This window comes from Mesoplodon bidens (assembly GCF_964165515.1).
Source record: "Mesoplodon bidens genome assembly, chromosome: 7".
NCBI classification, from domain to species: domain Eukaryota; kingdom Metazoa; phylum Chordata; class Mammalia; order Artiodactyla; family Ziphiidae; genus Mesoplodon; species Mesoplodon bidens.
In genome coordinates this window covers 87,966,522-87,990,864 of record NC_138164.1, presented here as the reverse complement: position 1 = coordinate 87,990,864, position 24,343 = coordinate 87,966,522, and the positions used below count along the sequence as shown (strand labels likewise).

The window sequence follows — 24,343 nt, the reverse complement described above, 5'->3', positions numbered from 1 at the left end:
AGACACTTAGAAGAGTGACTAAGCCTGAAATTGGGGTCTGAGAAAGGAAGGAGGGAGATGCACTTCCATGATCCCAACTTAAAATGATTAGGTGGTGGTATGTAGAATTAAATTGTATTAGGACTCTCGTGCATTAGATTCTGTCTGTTCACTAGACTCCTTATGGGAAAAGCTTTGCTTTCTAGCTACCCTTGTCTGACATTTTCAATTTTTAGACCACATCTGTTCAGACCTCTTCTAACAGTTTTTCTTTTCTCTGCCCTAAATCTTTACATGGCAAGCTTTCTTGTCATGTAGGCCTCAGTTCAAATGTCACTTTCTCTGTAGTTAGCCAACTGAAGTTGAAAACCTTTTTCCTGACACTCTATTACTTTATATTATTTTCCTCATAACAGTTAATGTTGTGTGAAATAACTTTGCTTATCTTTTTGAAAATAATTAATTAATTAATTAATCAATTAAATTTTGGTTGTGTTGGGTCTTCGTTGCTGCGCACAGGCTTTCTCTAGTTGCGGTGAGCCGGGGCTACTCTTCATTGCAGTGTGCAGGCTTCTCATTGCAGTGGCTTCTCTTGTTGCAGAGCATGGGCTCTAGGTGCGAGGGCTTCAGTTGTTGTGGCTCCCGGGCTCAGTAGCTATGGCTCATGGGCTCTAGAGTGCAGGCTCAGTAGTTGCTCTGCGGCATGTGAGATCTTCCCAGGCCAGGGCTCGAACCCGTGTCCCCTGCATTGGCAGGCAGATTCTTAACCACTGCACCACCAGGGAAGTCCTGCTTATCTTTTTAAGAGCAGGGGCTTTGTCTTTGTTTATCGCTACTGCTTCGTGCTTAGACTGATGCCTGAGTTAAAGGAGGTGCTCAATAAAATTTTGTTGAATTAATGAACAGTTAATACTGTTAACAACATTCAGGATATTCAAGCTAATGTCATCTATAGCCATTTTACAAGAAAAACTGCCCCAAATTCCAAATTGATTTAGAGTGAGTTTTAGATTATGAAGCCCTAATAAAATTTGACTACCATGTTAACAACTGGCAAGTTGATTACAAATCTTTCCATTCCTTGAAAGAAAACCTGTAAGGATCATTTCTTACTCAACATGTTGCTGAGTTTCAGGTACCAGTTTCTAATACCATAGTGAAGTTTTCTAGGAAAGACAGGTTAAATATCTGTTATCAAGTTTTGATTATGTCTTAATCAGTTCAGGCCGCCATAAAAAAAAATACCATAGACTGGGTGGCTTAAACAACAGGAGTTTATTTTCTTACAGTCTGGATGCTGGAAAGCCTAAGATCAAGGTGCTGGCAAGGTAGGTTTCAATCTGAGGCCTCTTCTCTGGGCTTGTAGGCAGCCACCATCTTTCTGAGAGAGTGAGAGAGAAAGAGAGAGAGAGAGATTAGTATCTCTCTCTGGTGTCTCTTTCTTATAAGGGCACCAATCCCCTCATGAAGGCCCCATCCTTATGACCTCATCTAACTCTAATTACTTCCCAAAGGCCCCATCTCCAAACACCATCACATTGGAGTTTACAGCTTGAACATATGAATTTGGTGAGTGGGGAGGTACACAAACATTCAGTCCATAACAGATGATTATTACTTTAAAATAATGTCTTCTATTTATGTTGTACTTTTATGGTTGTAGAACAGTTTTCTTACATTTTCTTATATGATCTACACTCATGATCTTGTAAAAGAGGACTGATAGTACAGTTCCCCTTTTTATAGATAAGGAAACTGAAATTCACAAGGGTTAAGTGTCTTGCAGGAGGTTCTGCAACCAGGAAGCTGGAGAGACAATCTTATAACCCCAGCACCTGATCTCTGCTCCAGCCCTGCAAGCAGTCCAAGAGTAATTGCTTTAGTCAAATGTTTATTTCCTCCCCCCCCAACCCCCCCCCCCCCCCCGCTACCCAGGGCTATTGTAAATCATTAGAACTTCACTGTAATTTACTTCCAAGTTCAAATCTGTAGATGAATTCAGAAAAGGACTCATTCTGAAAAACCATCTAAAGAAGACTGTCAGTTTTTGTACTCCTGTGTGAACTTTGGGGCTGTCAGCCTATGTTCTCTGTGTTTATTCAGAATAAGAGCTGATTTGTGAGGCTGACTGAGAGATAAATTAGAGGGGCTTGTAGTGTATATAAAACCTGATAGCTGATGTGTTGTTCTCAGAAACCAGTAATGAGAAACCATAAGTTAACAACCTAGACACTCATACTCTCAGCTTTGTTTGTTTGTGCTTTTGGTTCTAAAATACAGTTGACCTTTGAGCAACATGGGTTTGAATTGTGCAGGTTCACTTACGCAAGAATTTTTTTCCAATACGCTGCAGTTGGTTGGTTGAATTCACAAAAGCTCAACTGCAGAGAGGGAGGAATGACTATAAATTATACTCGGATTTGTGACTGTGCAGAGGGTTAGCGCCCCAACCCCTACGTCTTTCAAGGGTCGACTGTATATCAGTTGGCTAATCCCTAGAATTGTGTTTCTCTCTTAGCCAGGAGTGGAGAAAAGTGAGCAAAGAGCAGACATAATTTGAGGTATATTTCTTAACTGATCTGTACCTACTACAAATTTCTTCTACATGAGTGCATCCTTCCTACAACTGTGGCCCTTGTTTTGGAAAGCATGTGCTGGACAAAGTCTTTCTAGTACTTAACCAAATCAGAACTAATGTTGATCTGATGAAGGAGAGATGGTCAGGGCTGTGATGGGTGTTGGCAGCCTGGAGGAGTCAGTTAACATTCTTAGGCTTTAGAGCAAAGGCCTGTTTTAAGCCTTGGTGATGTCTGTTCTAGGGAGTGAAAGGTACTGATCACAATCAAAATGGGGAAGATGGCAAAGCAGCCAACTCTTGAAAGAGTAGAATACAGCCTGTACCATGGTCATTGACCATATTTAAAGGGACCTTCAGAGTCTGGAACACATTGTTGGCAGGAAGTATACCATGACCTCTTATTTTTATAAAAAGGCCCACATTTACTTATACGGGAAAAGCTCCTTGACATAAATTATTAGGAGTTAATATGGAAGGCACAGTGGTGGTAATGTCTGTAGGGACTGAAAACTATTCCATACCTAAACCTTCTTCTATTCATCTCTGCCCCAAGTTTGCACCTGATTGATTGGTACCCGCACACAAGGATGTGGGTGATTTTTATCTGCACCAAGGTGGATATTTCATTTTAAGTGAGTCTCCATAACTGCTGTATATTCTAACCACATATAAGGAAAGCATAACAAAGAGCTAAAAGAATGAATCCACTTCACCTTGTTATAGTGTACAGTTGCCCCTCAGTACCCACTGGTTCTGCATCCATGCAGTCAACCAACCAATCTGTGGATGCAGAACCTGCAGATACGGAGGGCTGACCATACTATGCCATTTTTATATTAATGGCTTTGAGTAACTTCAGATTTTGGTATCCACAGGGGATCCTGGACCAGAGGAACTACTGGATCTGACAGGGTGTATCTCAATAGCAGTGTCACCCCACATGGGTAGATTACTATTACTGATGCGGTACCTTGCAAATTCTGAGTTACTTCAGTTAACGAAGGACATTTTTGATTGATTTGCATTCAGGAATCTAAATCTGAGATGATTTAAGGTTCTGCCAACTCAATTTCACTCACTTGGCTTCTCAGATGCATTCATAGATGGAGGAGAAAGATGCCATTGTAGCCAAGAAGCCTGGAAATGCCTGCAACTCAGTCTATTTAGTGGATGCTGCAGCTGCTCATCTGCATTTGCCCAGGGGAGTGTGTCATGCATGTGAACCACATCTGTCCTGTGTGTAGAGGTGGAAAGAGGGTTGAGAATCCTTTCATGCAGTGTTTTGTCATAGACCCTAGTTCAAACTCTTGAGCGTGGCATATCTAAGTCCACACTCACTGCTTCCCATTCCCATTCCATATCGGATCCTCTGCTTCTCTGATTATTCTTACACTCATTCTTGCCATTCTTATTCAGTAAGCCTTTGCCCCGTGGCTCTTTCTGGCTTGAGGACCTTTCTAACCTCAGTTAGTGCTGCTTCTCTCTGCACCTCGTGTGACTTCTATCAGACCCTAACCACATGGGTGTGTTGATGCATCTCTCACCCTCTAGACCGCAGGGGTCCATCCAGGGCACAGGGTAGCTGTCTTACTCCCCACTGTACCTACACAGAGCTGTGGTCAGAGAGTCAGGAAGTGAGTGGTTAGTCTCTCTCTCCAGGATTGATGTTTCCTCACTTTAATGAGAAGTGATTATGCTGTTCTGAGGTCTTAAGACCTGACTAGTGCTGGTATGCATAAAACGGAATGCAAGGTGGTGTGGGGAAAGGTCACTGAAAAATCCATCTACAAGGAAAAACTAGCTGAGTGACTCACATTTCATAAGGAATTATGGGCTGCTCAGAACGTCTGCATCCATACATTAGGGAATGGGAAGCATGGAATCAACTGCCCCAGAACTCTTTCCCCCTCACATCCCTTCAGAACTTTAAAAGGCCGATAGCTGAGAGTCTGGGGTAAGCAGGTAAAAAAGCAATCTTCTCCGGGTTTTCTCCCAACACATTCACTGAGCTTTCTTGGCAAATGGAAGCCTCTTCCATTATTCATTCATTTTAGTACATTCTTATCGAATGCCTGCTCTGGGTCAGGTATTGCGCTGGTTGCTCGGGATACACTGCCTGTATTCGGGGAGGTGTTGTGGGCTTCTGGGGGAGAGAGAGGTGAAGTAAACAGAACGCTGCAATTCACTGGAGACCATGGTCCCCAAAGAGAACAAAAACATTTATAATGGACTTAGTTTGTATCCCACAGGGCCCCCTATCTGCTTTGTACAAAGGAAGATCTGCTGCCCTTTGCCCTTTTCTATATAAACATAAGCCTCATAGTGTGGTCTGGAATATTTGTATTACCACTGAGAGAATTCAAAGCCAGGGAGAAATTATGTGCGGTAATAGGTATATTTGGGTGTAGGGTGCTTGAAGAATTTTGACTAGTTGATGATTAAGAAAGGCAAGAAAATAATTTTTTCCTCTCCAAAGAAAACAGTTTGAAACTGAGACAAGGTGGATTTTTGTTGGTCACAGCAAAGAATCTTTCTGCTACTGTTTATCTGTGGGACTTTCTAGGAATCCTTAAGAGAATTTCAGGAAGAGAAATGAAATGTTTCTTGTTTGCTTTATAAAGAAATTCTTTTAAAGTTCAAAGAGGTCTGTGTGTGTGTGTGTGTGTGTGTGTGTGTGTGTGTGTGTGTTTGGGAATGGGGGGAAGGCTGGGTGAGGAGCATGCTTTTCCCAATTGGGGGCCGCCTACCTCTCAGGTTTCAGTTATTCCGTCCACGCCAGTGCCACATGCCCATGTATTCTTTATGGCAGCCACTCCAATGCTCACATTCCTCAGACACATTTCCCCTTTCTTTGTCAATCCTTGCTTGCTTCCCCCAAATTAGATGCTACTCCATTCATTGCATCCCGGGAACACGTTTCTCATACCTCCATCAAAGCACATACCCCCTTGTTTCCTAAACTGCCTCTGTATCTGTAACAGCCAGTAGTTTGTGAGGACAGATGGGCATTAGACCACGTGGCATTATCATCACCGGCATGGGGATTGTCCACATTGCTGAGTCAGCTGTTAAAGGCCCAGTTCTGCTAAATAATTAGCTAGGTAACTTTGGGGCAAGTTCATTAACCATCATAAGCCTCAATTTCCTTCTCTATAAAATAGTGATAATAATAATCCCTATCACATAAAGTGTTTATTTATACAGATAAAATTAAACAATATGTATGCAGAGAGCCAGAGCGCCGCTAGGTGGGCACTCAAAAGAGTGTTACCAGCCTTGATCAAGTTCTCAGTAACTATATCTTGTATGACCTGAATGAACATCTTCATGAAAGTGGTTTTTCCTCAGTTGTGTTCTTGCTGTGGTGCTTTAGTTATTCAGATTCCTGATACCTAAGAAGTGTAAATATCTATAGAGACCTCAGGCATTTTAAACTTTAAAATTCTCTGGGCTGTGATAGGAACAAACAGTAAATGGCACATGGAAGCACAATTCATAAAGTTTTAACATGATCCAATTAAAATGTCCAAGCTTCAATATACCTGTCTTCTTCTGTGTATCAATCCATCTCAGTTTTCATCTCCCTGAAAGTATTCCCACAGTTGCTTCCAACTGATCTCACAAATTGCTTTTGGGAAACTAGTCCCAAGATCCTGTGCTCTCAGCCCTGCCTTCTACCATCCCAAGAAACATCCTTCTGATGAGACAACAATAAACTCAACCATCTGCTTTTGGCATGTATGAAAACTGCACAGTGACTACTTCACATTGTGGCAGTACAGAGAGGATCTGGGGCCAGTACACGGGATGTTTTTTACTTTTGGAGAAATCCACCCTCCCTACTTTCAGAAATGGATTGTAGTGGGGCATGAATTGAGATAGAGCCTCTCTAGAGCTGGTGTGGATGCCATCTTTCTCTCAGTTCCTCTACCTGCGGTTGAGGCCAGAGGATCACAGATAAATTCATTCAGGACAAAGGTTCTCACTTTTGTCACTAACTGGAAGAAGTTAGGAAAACCAGACCCCATGTCAGTTTAATTTTTTTTTTCCTTTTCACCGATTACAATGCAAATTTTTTAGTTATTTTAAAAGATCCCCCCCCCCAAAAAAAAAAATCAAACAGGAACGAAAATCAGCCCTCCTGTTGTCCTTCGCCAAGCCAGCAGCAGTTAGGTGAGTGAGCACAGGGCATATCTATAATTCAGCTCGGGAATATTTCTCTTAATAATTAATAGAGCACCACAAAAGGAGGAGGCCCAATAGGGCCCTCGAACAAAGCTGCCAGCTGAGGACGACAGTGGCTGCCTAGGCGCCAACTGACCCCCCCAAGATCCAGTTTGCTCCAGCAGTCCGGGCGCACGCCGCCACTGCCTGCTTGGCCCATCAGAGAGGGAGCCGGGAGAGGTGCCCGGAGCCCCGTCGCCACCTGAGCTTGTGTGTGTGTGTGTGTGTGTGTGTGTGTGTGTGTAAATTCTGACTTCCCACTTCTTTTGGCATATTTGTGAGAATTGCATATTTACATCGACGTCCAGGGGCATTTCCCACGCCAGCCAGCTAATAAGCAATCCGAGAGTCCACCGGGGTGAGGACGCCGCTGCGAGCGCACTCGCCTGCCCACGGCGCGGGGGGTGGTGGGGGCTTGGGGAAGTGCGGTTTTTGTTGTTTTCAGGAGGTGGGTGGCATTGGAGATCCGACCACTACGTTAGAAACCTCCCGGGAGCCAAACCTCTTGCCAAATCGTCTTTCTTTTTGCAGCAACAGGTTCGCCAAGGGCTCCTCCCACTCTTCCAAAGCCCCCCGCCCCCGGGGCGGACTTGCAACCTGCTCCTAGCGCCCCGACTCTCTCCTAACTCGGACCTTAGCCTCCCTGCGCAGCCCTTAGCCTGGGCCCGATTCCAATTTCAGTCATCCTTCCCTCCCAGGGGTCGGACACCTGCGTAAAGTCGGTCTCCTCCGCTCCTGGGAGGTCCGACCCCCGACTTGAGGCCGGCAAACTCTCTCTCTACAAGGGGGGCGGAGGCCGAGGGGCCTGGGCGCGCTAGCAAACGACTAGAGAGCTCCGGGCTGGCGGCCTCGCAGAGATGCACCCGGGCTCCGAAACCGACAAACCCGTTACGGTGCCGGGGCTGGTGGGTGGGGTGCCGGGGGAGATGCAGAGAAAGCGGGTCGGGGAGAGGAGAAGACGCCCAGAAGCATCCTGCGGTCGAGACTGGACCTGCCGTCGAAGTCACCCCTTCCAGCCTCTCTTGGCGTTCCTGCTCTGCCGTCGGGACCCCATTTCAGCTCCAAAGGGGACACCTCTCTATCCGGATTAGCTCCTCGCCTCTGGGGGCGCAAGCCAGGGGATCCTGGAATGGTTCCCACTGGCTCTCCGGAGCCTCGTTGTCGGGGGGCCGCGGCCGGGGGGCCGGCAGTCACGGCGTCGTGACTGCGCCCGCCTCGCCGCGCCGGGAGGCGCCCCCGGTGACCGCCGTGAACGCCACACCCTCGGACGGCCCTGGCCCCGCCCCCGGCCGGCGCGCGCTCCCGGCCACGGGAGGCGTGTGCTGCTTCTGCAGCCAGCAAGAGAGGGAGAGGGAAGGATATTGGAGGAATTCGGGATTAACAAGTGATCGCTGCTGTCTAGGATTTTGTTTCTTTTTCTGGGGAACCTTGACTTTCTTTCCCCGTCGAGCCCTTCTGTGCTGAACTCCCGAGGAACCAGGAGTCTTGGGGTCCTCCGTGGGGCAGCCCCGATCCCCACCCCCGGGCTCCAGCAGCGAGGATTCTGTGCACCCCCTCTGGCCAGGCAATAGAACTTGTTCCGTGGATATTTTGGAGCCTCCACCTGCCACACCGGAGTGATTCCTTCCACCCCCAAATCATTCTTCCCCTCCTCCAGCTGTTGCAGCTTGAGGGGGGAAAAAAGCCAACCGGGGATTTTCTTTATTTTTCTTTTGCACCCCGCCTGGGAATGGTGAGTATCATACCTCTCTTATCTTTCCTCTACTCTTTCGACTGTTAAGAAACAGTGGACATTTGAGGGATAAATAATATCGAGAATGTGACAGAAGGGCATGAATCGAAGGCGGTTAAAAATAAACCAGGAGGTGGGAGAAGGGAGGTGCAGATGCTGTGCGGCTTTCCGGGGGTACAACAGTTGTTATTTTCCCAACCCAAGGGATGGGGTGCGTGCGCCCTGCTTAATGTGCCCGAGCGGGAACCTAGGTCTGGAGGCAAGGGCGCGATTAAAGATGTCGTTTCCCAACGAGGTGGGGTTTAGATTTAGCATCGTTTTGCCTCATCCCAGACTCACTGGTTCCGTTTCTTTGGGAACAGCTGGTGAACGGGTTTAAACTGCTGCTTCTCCCAACATTTGGGTTTGCGTGCATTTTCTGAGCATTTGAGCAACACATAGGGACTGTATAAATGGCGTGCGTTGAAGTGTATATTTCTCACGGTATTGGCCCTTGGAATTCTCTCTCAGTCTTCTCTTTCTCCTTTTCTCTCTCTGATAAGGTTCAGGTACCACCCTAAAACAGTTGCAGGAATTAGCACTGAGAGATGAAAACAGCCTTGTTGGGGGTGGGGGGGAGGAGGAGGGGCGGGATGCTTGGCTCTTGTTTGGGGGCACAGGGATTGGGGAATAGGTAGTCAGAAAAATCCTATTAGTTGGTGGTGTTTAAAAGGAAGGGACGTTACCCTGCGAAGGTCTCCCCCATAAAGTCTCCCGAGAGTTGAATTGAATAGATTCTCCTAACATGAATACCTTGAGTTGAGAAGGAAGAGAGATTTTAAACTAGTCTGATTTGCTAGTTGGATTTTTTCCTCTTTTTCTCTTTTTTTTTCTTCACTCTCTCCCTCCCTTTTTATATCCTCCTCTTCTTCTTCTAAGTTAGATCAGGGATAGTGAGGTAACTGGAAGCAAATTAGAAGGAATGTGATTTGCTTTTTGTACCGTGGGGGAGGGAGTTAAACAAAAATGAACAAACCCAAATAAATGAATAAGTAAATAAGTAAATAAGAAATTATTTGGTGTGAAGAAGGCAAGTCTAGCTCTCCTGAAGAGTTGATTGTGAATTAGAAGACCCTCTAACTGGTGACCTTCTGGGAGTCAGTTGGGTGGAAGAGGGGGTGTGCATAGTATACAAATTTACAGGCACTTTGGTTACACTAGGGCTTTATTTAAATAGTGTATTATAACTGCTTTGAGGGGTTGGGAAAGAAACTGAGCAAACTCTCAGGCAATTTGGCTTGTGTGAAAGTCTTTAAAGGATGTTGGCCTGACCCTCCACAGTGAAGACAGAGATTTGGAGACCTTGTGAGAGTGAACATTTCAGAGTATGAGATGATGTTAGGAGTCAGGCAAAGGAAGGGGATTGTCATTCCAGAGACCCTCAGAGGTGTATTTTCTGGGTTTTGTGTCCCCAGTCAGGCTCACCTCTTGCCCTGGGAGAATGTGTATGATCACATTAGAATGTGTGATTGGGAAGACCTCTGCTTGCCACTTCCCTGCTTGTCACTTGATAAAACCCAGGTGTATTTAGGCTTCTAGGCTGACATGATTCAGCAAGGAGCAGCAGGTGGTCAAGCACTGGGTCCTGTTAATGGCTCCAAGTGCTTCCGGTAATAGAGGCTGGTAGATGCCCTGAATTCTGGCTGTCAGTTATCTCCCCCAGTTCTCTCGGCCACTCTCTGCATTCTTGGAAGTCCTCTTGGACAGAGTGTATGGAAGAGGCAAGAAGAGACAGGAGAAGCAAGATTGGGGCAGGAGCATTTACAGGTCCTGGCAGAGGAGATGAGTTAGTTGGACCTACGGAGAGCAAACTAAGGAAGAAGAAAGGTCAGGAATACCAAGTGACAGTGGGGACAGAGGAGGGCTGCAAGGAAGATGTGATCAGGAAGTGGCAGATTGGAAATAAATGGGGGGGAGGGAAGGAAAAGAGAGGGGAATTTGGGGGATGGGCACTATGGTTAAATTATAGGGAAGAGAGTATCATAGGCTGAAAACGAAGTGCACACAAACTGGGATTTGAACCATGAGGAGATAGTCCCTTGAGCAAAGTGTAGGGGGAAGCATGGAGGTGAACATGGGGAACTGCAAGGAGAGAAGATGATTATTAGAGAAATGGAAACTGGGGTAAGCTCCTAGGCTGTGGGCGGTAGGGAGTGTTCTGGAGTCAGGGGAACAGAAAAACAACAACAGGGACATGCTTCAGCGAGTCAGGGAGCGCCAACGTAATATGGGCCACTGGTGAGTCTCAAAATGTCCTGGATGTCCTCACGTTCTGCCCTTCCCCTGCTTAGACAATGCTGTGAGGACGTACGCATTTGGGGGTGGGTAGGTTGACCATCACATGTTGTTATGTTGTTAATAACCGCCAGCCTTTATCGATATTCCTCATGTACAAGGCACTGTGGTGTTCTGTCCACATCAGTTATCTCATTCATCCTCTCAAAAGTGGGATGGGGGAGGTTGTATTATTATCTACACTTCGTAGACGGGGTGATTGAAGATAGTTGAAGTGGTGGAAGCTGGATTAAAGAACCCTGTTTTTTCCGACTTCTCTAATCCTGAATCAAGACACAGAGGGGTGGACGGCCACTAAATTCAGAAATATTTTATGTGGACATTTAAAAAAATGCCTTGAGATCAATGAATGATGGAAGCAGCTGTAAAGGGACAGCATTGTTACTGTGGAGTGAGGAGAGTGACAGTGAGAATTAAGACCTGGCATTAGTGAAAAGGTGGATGGAAGGAAGAGCCATGTGGGTCCAGAGTGGAGAGGGGAAAAAATAATTGAGTTGCCGCAAAAGTAGACAGTGCTGAAATATATCCAAAGAAGAAGGGTGTTTAGTGAGAAGGAGATTTAACAAGCTGCCCCATACTACTCCTTGGAAATTTATAGCCGCTTTGGTGCTTTATCTAATGGCTTGCTTGCTTGAGGACAGAAGAAAAATGTATATGTGAAGGAAACACTCAGTTTACTCTTTATTATTTGATTCTTCTTTTTATTTTTCTCCTATGCTTGTTTCCCCTCCTTTTTCAGGTGAAGTGGCTTCTTCTGCATGATTTTAGCTGAAGGATGCTCTGCATTTCCTTGATTTCTATGGAGACCTCAGAGCTGGGCTTGCCCCCACTGACACCTCATCTTGCACCTTCTCTACCTCCCAAGGTCTTTGCCTCTAAAGCTAGCTCGGCATTGCCCCTGGGTCCAGGAAGCCAGTGATGAATTTAAGGGGAAAGCCTGGAGAATCATCCTGATAGGCTTTGAGTGGCAATGTCTGGACATACTTCAAGTCACATGTTAACATGGGTCAAGCCATCACTAGAAGGCAAGTGCTAAGACTTAAAGGCTTATTTGCATTTTATTTAAATGTGATGGACTGAGCTCTGGACAATTTCCATGGCAGAAAAATATATTCCATTTTCTAGGCACGACTGCTGGCTGTTGGATACTCGCTGCCTTTAAATCTCGCAGCATCAACACCACATTCTAGACATTATTTCCCGCTTTGAATATCCCCCCCAAAATAAGTGTTTGGGAGACCCCAACATTTTCTGACTTAGGCTTGAAAGTGCCAGGCTGTTTCTCTGGAGGAACCAAGCTCTGGAGAGCAACCCTGAATCCCTGGGAAGAGAGAGCATGGGGTGTGCTGATTTAAAAACAGAAAATGCAAAGTCGGACTGAAAATATCCTTAGTCTTCCAAGCAATCTGCTTAAGGGTTCCAAACTTACCTTAATTTGGTGAGAAAAGAAGCTGCCCTATTTTTCTTTCCTTTTCTTCTCCAACTGGAACCAGCCATTTCCCCCAAACCACCACCATGGAGGTTGCAATGGTGAGTGCGGAGAGCTCAGGGTGCAACAGTCACATGCCTTACGGTTATGCTGCGCAGGCCCGGGCCCGGGAGCGCGAGAGGCTGGCTCACTCGAGGGCGGCTGCGGCGGCCGCTGTCGCTGCGGCCACAGCTGCTGTGGAAGGCGGCGGGGGGTCTGGAGGGGGCGCCCACCATCACCACCACCAGTTGCGTGGGGCCTGCACCTCCCAAGACCCTCAGAGCGGCCGGGGAAGTAAGAGGAGGAGGCGACAGCGGCCCGAGAAGAAGAAAGTCCACCACCGGCAGAGCAGCTTTCCTCACTGCTCCGACCTGATGCCCAGTGGCTCCGAGGAGAAGATCCTGCGGGATCTGAGTGAGGAGGAGGAGGAAGAGGAGGAAGAGGAGGAGGAAGAGGAAGAAGAGGAGGCAGAGGAGGAGGAGGGGAGGTTCCACTACAGCGAGGATGACCGCGGCGATGAGTGTTCCTATACCGACCTGCTGCCCCAGGACGATGCGGGCGGCGGCGGTGGCGGCTACAGCTCGGTCCGCTACAGCGACTGCTGCGAACGCGTGGTGATCAACGTCTCAGGCCTGCGTTTTGAGACCCAGATGAAAACTCTGGCCCAGTTCCCCGAGACTTTGCTGGGGGACCCTGAGAAGAGGACTCAGTATTTCGACCCTCTGCGTAACGAGTATTTTTTTGACAGGAACAGGCCTAGCTTTGATGCCATCTTATACTATTACCAGTCAGGGGGCCGCCTGAAGAGGCCTGTCAACGTCCCCTTTGATATCTTCACCGAGGAGGTGAAGTTCTACCAGTTGGGGGAGGAGGCCCTGCTCAAGTTTCGGGAGGATGAGGGCTTTGTGAGAGAGGAGGAGGACAGGGCCTTGCCAGAGAATGAATTTAAAAAGCAGATCTGGCTGCTCTTTGAGTATCCAGAGAGCTCCAGTCCAGCGAGGGGCATAGCTATCGTCTCGGTCCTGGTCATCCTCATCTCCATCGTCATCTTCTGCCTGGAAACCTTGCCAGAGTTTAGGGACGACAGGGATCTTATCATGGCACTGAGCACAGGCGGGCCCAGTGGGTTGTTGAACGACACCTCGGCCCTCCACCCGGAGAACTCAGGGCACACGATATTCAACGACCCCTTCTTCATTGTGGAGACAGTCTGTATCGTGTGGTTCTCCTTTGAGTTTGTGGTTCGCTGCTTTGCTTGTCCCAGCCAAGCCCTCTTCTTCAAAAACATCATGAACATCATTGACATCGTCTCCATTTTGCCTTACTTCATCACGCTGGGCACGGATCTGGCCCAGCAGCAGGGGGGTGGCAACGGGCAGCAGCAGCAGGCCATGTCCTTTGCCATCCTCAGGATCATCCGTCTGGTCCGAGTATTCCGGATCTTCAAACTCTCCAGGCACTCCAAGGGCCTGCAGATCCTGGGCCACACCCTGCGAGCCAGCATGCGGGAACTGGGCCTTCTGATCTTCTTCCTCTTCATTGGGGTCATCCTCTTTTCCAGTGCTGTGTATTTCGCGGAGGCGGATGAACCGACTACCCATTTCCAAAGCATCCCAGATGCATTTTGGTGGGCCGTGGTGACCATGACAACTGTGGGCTACGGGGACATGAAGCCCATCACCGTGGGGGGCAAGATCGTAGGGTCTCTGTGTGCCATTGCAGGTGTCTTAACCATTGCTTTGCCAGTGCCAGTGATTGTCTCTAACTTTAACTATTTCTACCACAGAGAGACTGAAAATGAGGAACAGATACAGCTGACACAGAATGCAGTCAGTTGCCCGTACCTCCCTTCTAATTTGCTGAAGAAATTTCGGAGTTCTACTTCTTCTTCCCTGGGGGACAAGTCAGAGTATCTAGAGATGGAAGAAGGGGTTAAGGAATCTCTGTGTGCAAAGGAGAAGTGTCAGGGAAAGGGGGATGACAGTGAGACAGATAAAAACAACTGTTCTAATGTGAAGGCTGTGGAGACCGACGTGTGAATCTCCTTCTCCACCCGCCACTGCCCCTCCCCCCAATCCCAGCATCTCCAAATATATTTATGCATAGAGAGTGCAGTTATGAAAATGATATATGCAAATGAATCCAGTGCATACAGTAGTACGCCATTTAATGGTTATACATGGCATAATTGTTACTAAACTTGTATTACATATCAAACAAACGATACATCTTGGAGAAGAGGGAGGCTTAAATAGGAGCAAATCTATCTTTATATTTTTTATTAGAATGCAAGAGTTTTGCACATTAACTGGAGGAGGTGTTAAAAGTAAAGATGGTTCTGTGGAGAGAATGTGTATGTCTGTGTGTGTGTGTGTGTGTGTGAGTGCTGCGTGCGTGTGTGTATGTGTAAGTAAATTGTCAACGTTGTTAGTAATCGTGCAGTGATGGGAAAAGTTGGCATTTTGAAGTATTTACTATGTAAGACCTAATGAATTTGAGCAGTCATTTATCAGTGCTTTAATAGCATTTCATGTCTTTGGGTTCCATAGCTGTGGTTTTTTAAAAATTGTAAGAATTACTATGTAGAAAAAAAAGAAAGTGGATTATTTAATAGACGATAGGTTACAATTTTATCTTGGATTTAATTAAAGTTTATTTTTAACTGGAAATTAACTTTTAAAAAGGCTGCAGGGGCCTTTAGAAATTGGTTATATTTTATTATTAATTTTGGGGAGATGTTACAGCAAATGCCTAACAATAATGGAAGAAATGAAATCAGAGAAAATGTAACAAGTTTTGTTCACAAATAACAGAACTGGAATTTTCTTTCTTTCTTTTTTTTTTCTTTTCCCTTGCACTACTTTATATGCTGGAGATTGAGAGAGACTTCATACTGTGAATGTTTACTAATGTTAACCGTTCAATGACAATCATTGGAAGAATGATTTCTTAGTCTTATTTTATTGTTCTCTCATTTTCTTTGTGTGAGAAGAATGGCCACGGAGATAACAGCACATGATTCCCTTCTCTTCTTAAATCTAAATAACTGATCTGCAAAGGGACTATGAAGTCAAATTTAGCAACTGAATCTTTTGAAATTGCTCTGTTACAATGATGCTTCTGAAACCATACTATTTTAAATATTCTTCTGCCTTTAAATCCAGAATAATTTAACCAAAGTTAATGCATGCACTGAAAGAATCCTTGAAGAATTAAGACACCCAGCAGCTACAGTGATTATGGCTTAAGAGCTTTCTATTAAATGTGCAACATAAATTCTAGATTTATTAAGTTTATTTATTTGTGTAGCGACATAAGTGCAGAATGTGGGGATTCACCTCAGAATTTAGGATTCTATTTGCTAAAATTGATATAAGAAAGAATTGTGTCAAAACATTTGGCTTCCACATCACCATCATTATCATTTTTATTAAAGGAATTAGTGACACTATAATTGCATTTAACTCATGACAAGATGTTCTAGAATGTGAGGTAACAGCTAGTGATCCAGCTTACACTGTTAAGTCATAATGAGATGTAGGTTAGCAAACTCAGAATACATACGAGGCCTTATTCTCCAATATTTCAACTTCTTTATAAAGTTGTTGTTCTGAAGTCTGGGGAAAAAATGCTATGTAGGGTATCTCAGCATGTAATGAACTCTGACAACTGCGAACTTTAAAAAAAAAAAAAAAAAGAGCTAGAATAGCTTTACTCAAGCCTTTTAATCCCAGGCCATCGTTTGATAATAATATAAATCTTACCTCTCCTTGAATGATATTTAAAATTCAAAGTAAATTCAGTGTTGGGTTTAAAACCAAAGCTACCCCCTTCTCTTCACCCCTTCACCGCCACTTTAGAGAAACACCTCTCAAGAACACCTTTTGGAGAATGAGAAACCGCCAGGGGTGGGGGTGGGGGGTGTTGATTGAGTGCAGACCAAAGATCTCTAGTGGACAGTGGAGAGTGACAGGACAAGGAAATGCCATCTTGTAACAAGACTTCAAAGGTGACATTTTAATATATTTTGGATTTAGAGCAAAAAATGTAACAAACATTAGACTAGGGGTAACACTATTTGGGTTGGTCACCGTTTATTTGGGAAAGTCACTCTGTTAATCTCTGTACCCCAGTTTCCTCATTAGTGAAAAAGAGGGCACATAAAGCATTTGTTACATCACAGAGTTGTTATGGGAGGCAAATTAGAACATGTGAAACCTCTGAAATGCCGAGTTCCATATAAATGCCTGATGCTATGTCTAAGTTGTTTAATCTTCCTCTGGGAGAAAAAGAGACTTAGAACCCATGAGTTACATCTGCTTTATTAGGATATTGTGAAAATAATGGGTAATTTCTTTAATTTTGAGCTCCTTACAAGAAGTTGATTTGCAGATACAAGATAGCCTGTCACTGAATAATTACTTCAGGTTCTTCTTTTTGGGGAAGATCCCAGGCATGTCATGGTATAAAAAGTTGGCTCTGTGGACAAGGTACTGTGTTGCTTTTGCTGTACCCAACTAGGTCAGATATTATATCTTAATATAGTTTAAATGCTCTCTGGTATTGGATGTTTATTGACTATTCTATAATAGCAATAGCAATGATTTGGCTATGTTAGGAAGGGAAAATGTATTTCATTGTTTCCACAACATCTCTTTTTAAAATCTGAAAAGTTACATGAAATTTTATTGATATGTATTAGAATTTGGTATTTCTGAGAATCTAGGAAATATAGTCATTTGGGGACCCTGGGCTTTTCCTTTATCTTACATGGTTTTCTTAAGGGTAAAAGGGTCAAGAAGTAACAACAAGGACTTCCAAACCAAATATTATTAGGTTATTACTAAATGTTTGTTTGTTTGTTTGTTTTTTCCTGCAAAGTGCGTTTATTTTAGCATGTCTGGATCATGATTTCACACTGAGAAGGAAGCATTTAAGCCCTCAAGACTTGTATAGGAACACTTCTATATAGAACACTTCTATTACAGATAATGTGTGAAGGTAGATTCCTCAGTGCAGCTGTGGATTTGTAGTATTTTTCCAAGTCACAGCTAGGCAAAGTGCTTTAGTATCATTTGTGAATGTTTTATACTAAGAATTATGCTTCCAGGGGCTATCTGTAACTTATTTAGGAAACTGTGTCTTTTTCAAGGCCACCATACACATTTGGCTGTAAGATAAAAGAGAAATGACCCCATTTAGAGATTTGAATTCTTGGGATCTGGAATCATTTAGTTGCTTTTCAGATGATAATAAATGTTACCAAAAGTACAGTGTTTGAGGTTCATCCTAATCAGTCTTTTCAAGAGTGGATGCATTGTTCTCTTTTGCATATGCTTGAAAAGGAAACAGCTATGCCTAACAGTTACAGAGGAGAGAGGAGGGATTAATATTCCTTTGAATTTCTGTGAAAAGAGAGCTTATGGATACCAGAGGTGTGACAGTTGGTCTAGGGGCCCAGAGCCAACTTGTTGACTGTGGGCACATCATCTCATCTCCGTGATCTCAGGTTTTTGTTTTTAAATGTACAGTCAGGTGATTGGGCTACATTATCACTTGATTCCTTCCAGTACCAAAATTCTGTGGAGTTGAAGAAAACACTAGATTCGCTTGATATTTTCTAAGTACCCCTCAAATCATACCAGACTTGTAGTAAGAACAAAATGGTTTTATTTATTTATTTATTTTCTGCGGTATGCGGGCTTCTCACTGTTTTGGCCTCTCCCGTTGAGGAGCACAGGCTCACAGGCCCAGCCGCTCCATGGCATGTGGGATCCTCTCAGACCGGGGCACAAACCCGCATCCCCTGCATCGGCAGGCAGACTCTCAACCACTGTGCCACCAGGGAAGCCCCAACAAAATGGTTTTAAAATCTCCCGGTTAGATTAAACGCAGAGCCAGGAGTTTGAGATTGAGCTTTTAGAATGTAAACTAAACTGAATGAATCGGGTTTATTTTGAAGCTATTTATTCTAGCAACTTCTAAAGGGAAGGGATTCGCTTAATAAAAAATAACTACTCAGTCTCCAGTTGAATCCACATGGTGAAAGTTGGTAAGTAAACATTTTGATTTCTTGCTTTGTTATAGTACAGTCTTGTCAGTAAGCAGTGTTCCGACCTGTGCTGGGGAACTCATTTTATGCTTAGACACATGTAGTATTTCACAAGTGCTACTGCTTTCCTTGTCCAGCTTGTTTTAAACAGGATAGCTGAAGCTCTGTGAAAATCTTTTCATTAAGCATATGTTGAAATAGCATCCAATATATGAATAAGAAATATCTAAGGAAAATACTCTGAGTTAATGTATATATATATATATTCTTTTTCCCCATTTTTTATTTTTATTTTCTGTGGTATGTGGACCTCTCACTGTTGTGGCCTCTCCCGTTGTGGAGCACAGGCTCCAGACGCGCAGGCCCGGCAGCCATGGCTCACGGGCTCAGCCGCTGCGTGGCATGTGGGATCTTCCCAGACCGGGGCACGAACCTGTGTCCCCTGCATCAGCAGGCGGACTCTCAACCACTGCGCCACCAGGGAAGCCCTCCCCATTTTTTAGAAAGTCAACTTTAACCAGTGGAAAATTATTTTTAATTGCATTGGAATCATAAATAGTAGTACCCCCTTGTCCCAAGAGAATCAGGAAGGGTGTTCTCTGTTGTTGATTTTCAGGATTGTGATGCATCTTCAGCATTAACATTGCAGCTATTCCTAGATAAAGTGGGAAATAAATACACCTCGGTTCAGTTTACATTTTTAAGTTAACATGTGATGTGTTCATGGGCACAATGCAGAGTGTAACATCCCGCTTTATATATATATATATATATATATATATATATATATAATTGAATGATTTTTAGAATGATTACGGGTTGTCATTCAGTGACAAAGGGGCCTGTTCCAGGAAATCTTTCTGACCCAAAAGTCATTCTGAATTCTGCAGAGGACATTTGGTGTGAACAAAAGGTACCTCTTGGTTTTCCTGCTGCAGAGAAACTTGACTCAAAACAGAGTTTTCCAGACCAATCCATCTACCACTACAGGTTAGAAGACAGTCCTACTTTCTAGTGTGGCAATCAGTATTCCTGTTTGAAAGAAGGTTGATGGAGTTGTTTGTGTTCAGGATTGAAGGGAGCAGACCTATTTTTGCAGTAAATGGGAATATGTACTTCTGAAATGTGAATTAAGATTAGGACTGTGATATGAGTTTTATTTCTGACTTGGTTTTCTGTTTCCATAGCAGTCCCAATTTCTCATAGTAGCCTCCTCTTAAGAAGTATGCTGATACATATCAGACCATATGATATGGCCCAATTTGAGGTTCAGAAAATATGGTGGCTTTATTTATGGGTAAATAAATTAATCCCAGGGTATGAGTTGGGTGATTTGAAAAACAGCACATATTTAATGAGCTGCAGCTCTAAGTGAGATCCTAGCATATCCCCTTTCAGGCCTGTAAGTAATATTAGGTGGGATTGATGTATAAGGCAAGTAATGTGCCAAATAAGGAGACTTACTGTCATGTAGGAAAGGATAGTTCCACATTCACTGGTCATGGTGTTGCTGACGTGCAGTTAAGTTTTTGATCCATTTTCTGTCCCTGGTATCTTGGAAGGAGAATTTGTATCCTGAATACTAGGAGCTAAATGATTTTGATAGTTGATCCACAAACATTCAACTTTTGCTTCCTTATCTGCAAATTATCTGTTGGATAGATTTTTTTCATAACTAGTTTCTCATCCTCAGATGGCTTTACTCAGGCTCAGAACCATTGTCTCCCATTAAACAGCCAGTCCAGAAAATGCAAAATCATAAAAAGAAAATAATACAGTACAAAGAATCAACAAATATACTGAAACCAGAAAGCCAAGAAAAACCTAACTGGGAGGCCAAGTCTGTTGTTCAAATCAATGTGTCACATACATCAAAATGAAATATATTTAGGGGTAGCCTTTGTCATGGCTTCTCACCACTAGCAGAGATAAGTCACTGAAAGAGTATACAATGTGAACATTTTCTGTGAAGATGATAGAAATGTCAACTTACTTTAGCAGTGGTCTTAGTAGTAATTTTTAGGAATAATAAACATGGAAAATATGCTGTTTTTTCCAGTTATTGGCATTATGTGGAAATGTACTTGGGTTGTTTTTTCATGATTCTGTAGACCAGGGACATATTTTTAAAGCCAGAGAGCATGAAGGCATTTTTATCCACAGTAAGCTACTGGCTGTTGAGGGGTCAGTCACCTCTTAAATCAGTCAAAGCACTTAAATAAATAGCCCCTATGGATATCAACTAAAGTTGTGCCAGTGCTGAGCCAAAGAATTATATTTGTTTTAACATAATTAGATTAATATATATCCATATGTTTACATATATCATATATTTCATTTTCTGCCTTTATTCTGGCAAAAGATATATAAGTCAATGAATGGTCTGAGGCACTGAAAGAGACTTCTTGAAGTCAAGTGAAAGTGTGTAAATATCATGTGGTTTGGGGAAATGGTGACACTTAAGGATTGAAAAGTCTTTCTTTATACTCTAGGTTGGATTTTTATGCCATATAACCACAGCGGTATTAGGGTTAAGCTCTGAGACATTCCATTGGATAAGGAGATGTGGAATTCATTCCTAGGACAGGTTTTTATGTTTTATGGAACATTGTAAAATATTTAGTTTATTTTTCATGGACATTATATAAAGGATGTGTATAGCATGGAAACTGGACTATATGGCTGCATAGATCTACTCTGTGCTCTCTAGAAATAGATTGATTTGAAGCCATTATCTTTCTGTATTTTTGTTGTAGCTGTTGTTTGATGTGACTTCCTTAATTCTCTTAGGTTCAGTTACAGTATTAAAAGTCTCAGGTTATTGTCGGGTTTTTGGGTTTTTTTTTTTTTTTTTGGTGAATGTTCTAATATCTTTCAGTCTCTGAGGGCACTCACATACAAAACTGTAAAATAATTGGAAAATCCCATATCTCTTGGGGACCAGGCCTATATTATCTGAACTCTCTCAGTGATGGGGGCCACATTTGTTAACATGGACGGTGCATGTTATTCTATTTATAAACTTAATTCACTCATACCTGAATAGATGAATGATTCCCCTGGAGAACACTAATGGTGTTGATGGCACCCGAGCGAGTCTTTTTTTCTCCTTCAATTGGTAAGGATCATGATCCAAATGAGGCTTTCATTTGCTATCAGGCAGGGTAGGAAATAATTAATGAAGCTCCCCCTGGACTGAAATCTATCAAGAGGAGATAGAATCTCTAGGGATTGTCGTAGGATTTATATTTATTTATTTATTCATTTGCCATTCCTCATTGGTGTCTTACTGGCATTACTATTGGGAGATGGATATTAGTTTTAGGATGGTTTACCTAAGATTAGCATGACTTTTGATAACAAAATAGAGACTCTAAGTTCCACACTATCTTATTAGCCTCAGGAGTATCTCTAATTAAATACTTTAAGAAAGTAATGTGAGATTTGGAGATTGCAATCTATATTTAGAGCCATGTATTTGGAGGGAGATTTATCCCATAAATAATGATTCATTTATTCAGATTTCTTGAGAGGATAATGTTGTTTTTCTTCCCTGTTTCTTGACTTCTCCACATTATATTTAAATTTGTGATTATGTTTAAACTGGTGGATATAAATGTTTACCTTCTAGCAGACCAAGTGAAAGGGTTGGTTGTGATTGATTAGAGAATGACAAGATTGTTTGATGATCTTTTTTGCAACTTGGCTATTAATCGGTCTAGAAGCTGATTTCAGTATATGTGAAAAATGGCATAGGGAAATGCATATATACCATATTACTATCTAGGTGACACAGTACTGTTAGGGACAGATTTTCCTTCTGGATTTTTAGAAGTATTCTCAGAGTTCTTGACCAGTTTCCTCCAGATCTGATCCAGCCAGTGAGAAGCTAGTAAACTGCTTTTTTTCTTTCAGTAGCAGCAGGATATAAGGAGGATCAGAGCTAAGTGGGGGATAAGGGAGTGGGAGGGAGGGTGGGAGGCAAGGGGCAAAGAGTTATGCCTAAATGAAGTGCTTCATTTGATAGTGTCCACTACTAGTATGTATTAATCCAGGAAATCCAGGTCAGTGAATTGATCACTTAGTATTGGTACCAGACTTAGTAAGCATGTGTATGTATATGTCCCAATACCCTAATTCCCTTTGTTCTTAGTCTTTGAGAGCACTCACATTCAAAACCATAAAACTGTTGCTGAGAATTAAAGCTATACGTCTTATTAAAGAGAAAACTCACCTTTCCTTTCAGAGCAAGGGATTCTTTCACATCCTCAGAAGATTACAACTTGAAGATTACAATTTGGGCACTTATATTTCACAGAGGATAATTCCCTCCTCCTGCCTCACCGTCTCATTCTAATACAGAATGTTACTGTGGTAGTGTATTAAAACCAAGACAGAATTAAGCAACCAGTTGAAGGCCTGAGAGTGAATGTCACTAACACAGAGCTGAATGATGTGTTTATGTTGGTTATTGCCGGTGTGCAATTCTTAGAGGAATGGAAAAATCATAAAATCTGTGCAGTAACAAAATTAGAACTCCTTGCTGCTGTCATATGCTCCTTGCTGATTTAGCTGCTGTTCATCCACAGAGAAGAGGTGTCATTTCACTACTAGAATCCACATACTTCACAGGCTGCAAGGCAGTGTGAGAAACAGTGGAGAAAGGGTTAGATTAGACAGATGAAGATGAAGCAAAGTACAGTATTGTAAGGTGTGAATCGTCTTGTGACACCAAACTATATTTTCTCACTCAAGGCACTGAGTTGACTCTTTGGATGGGAGAGGCTGTTTAGGAATTACTGTTTCTTTTTGGTTTGTCCGTGGTATCACTGTTGCAGATCAGTCTAGCATGGTATAAATCCTGCTGTCATTGCTAAAATAAGCTAAAAATTACATGCTGGAAACATTTTTTTTTTCGTTTCAGTTATGAAAAGCTGTAGTTGTGTTATAAGCTTTGCAAGAGAGATTATGAAGTCATTCAACTTTCAAAAATGTTACTGTACCCTTAAAAGGATTTGAAAAGGAAATAGAAGATTCTAATATAAGTTCCAACCAAATATAAACTTGTTCAAACTAAAGGGTTCAAAGGTTTCCTTTCTGGTTTCCCCTTTCAGTCTTTCCCCTCAGTTATTAAGCCTATTGCCTTTTTTTAAACCGCAGAGATGGCCATGTAAAATGCTTGCACGCCCAACTCACCTTTGCTTCAACAAAAGCCCCGATCAGGAAGGCTTCTGCCATCCCAAGTTCACCGATTTCTCAGGGAGAGCTTTCCTTGTGTGATCCAGGTGGATGTCTTGCCATTTTATAAATCAGGTCATGCCAGTGCATACCCAGAAAGCTTCTACGATCACCTGCAATGTGGGTCTGTTATGTTCGGTCATTATGCTAGGTTATTTTCTGCCTATTAGTGAACAGCTGGGATTTTAGAAACAGCTGGATGATTAGTTGTGTATTTTCCATTTTTTCACCCAGATGCTTTATTATCATGTAGAAACAGCCCCAGTGTGGAATGAGCTTCAAGTATAATAGCAAAAATCTTCCTCTGATGCAACTGTTGTTATTAGGAATGTAATGAAGAAAATCAAGGGCAAATTGTTCACTTTACAAACACGTTGTTAGAGATGATGCACTCATTTCCATTCCTGGACAAAGCAGTTGATTTACCAACTTTTTGAATGCCTCTCGTGATATTCCTTAGGCTACCGAAGCTCTGCTTTGACTGTTACATTTATTTGCTTAAGGGGAAATGTCTATACATGAGGAGACGTCACCTGAGCTTTCCATTCGCTGCTGGCAACGGAAGCTGACAGAGCAGGCAGGCTCAAGTCCTTTCACTCATCAGCCTATTTTTAGGTTGGTCCCTTTGTGACTAACTTCAACCCTGACTAGAGGGGTTGAAATTCGAAGACAACACGGTGTTTTATTATGAACATCTGCATGTTTATAAAACTGTTTGGTATTGTGAAAGGGACAAAT

At 43.1% G+C, this 24,343-nt stretch overlaps 1 protein-coding gene across 1 annotated transcript; it reads left to right on the top strand.

The window, feature by feature from the left end:
* Positions 1-12,362: 12,362 nt before the first annotated feature.
* KCNA4 (potassium voltage-gated channel subfamily A member 4) lies at positions 12,363-14,354 on the top strand (the record flags this gene model as incomplete). The annotated part of the gene is made up of 1 exon (XM_081240422.1): positions 12,363-14,354. One exon carries the CDS (start codon positions 12,363-12,365, stop codon positions 14,352-14,354), a length of 1,992 nt encoding a protein of 663 aa, XP_081096548.1.
* Positions 14,355-24,343: the final 9,989 nt, after the last annotated feature.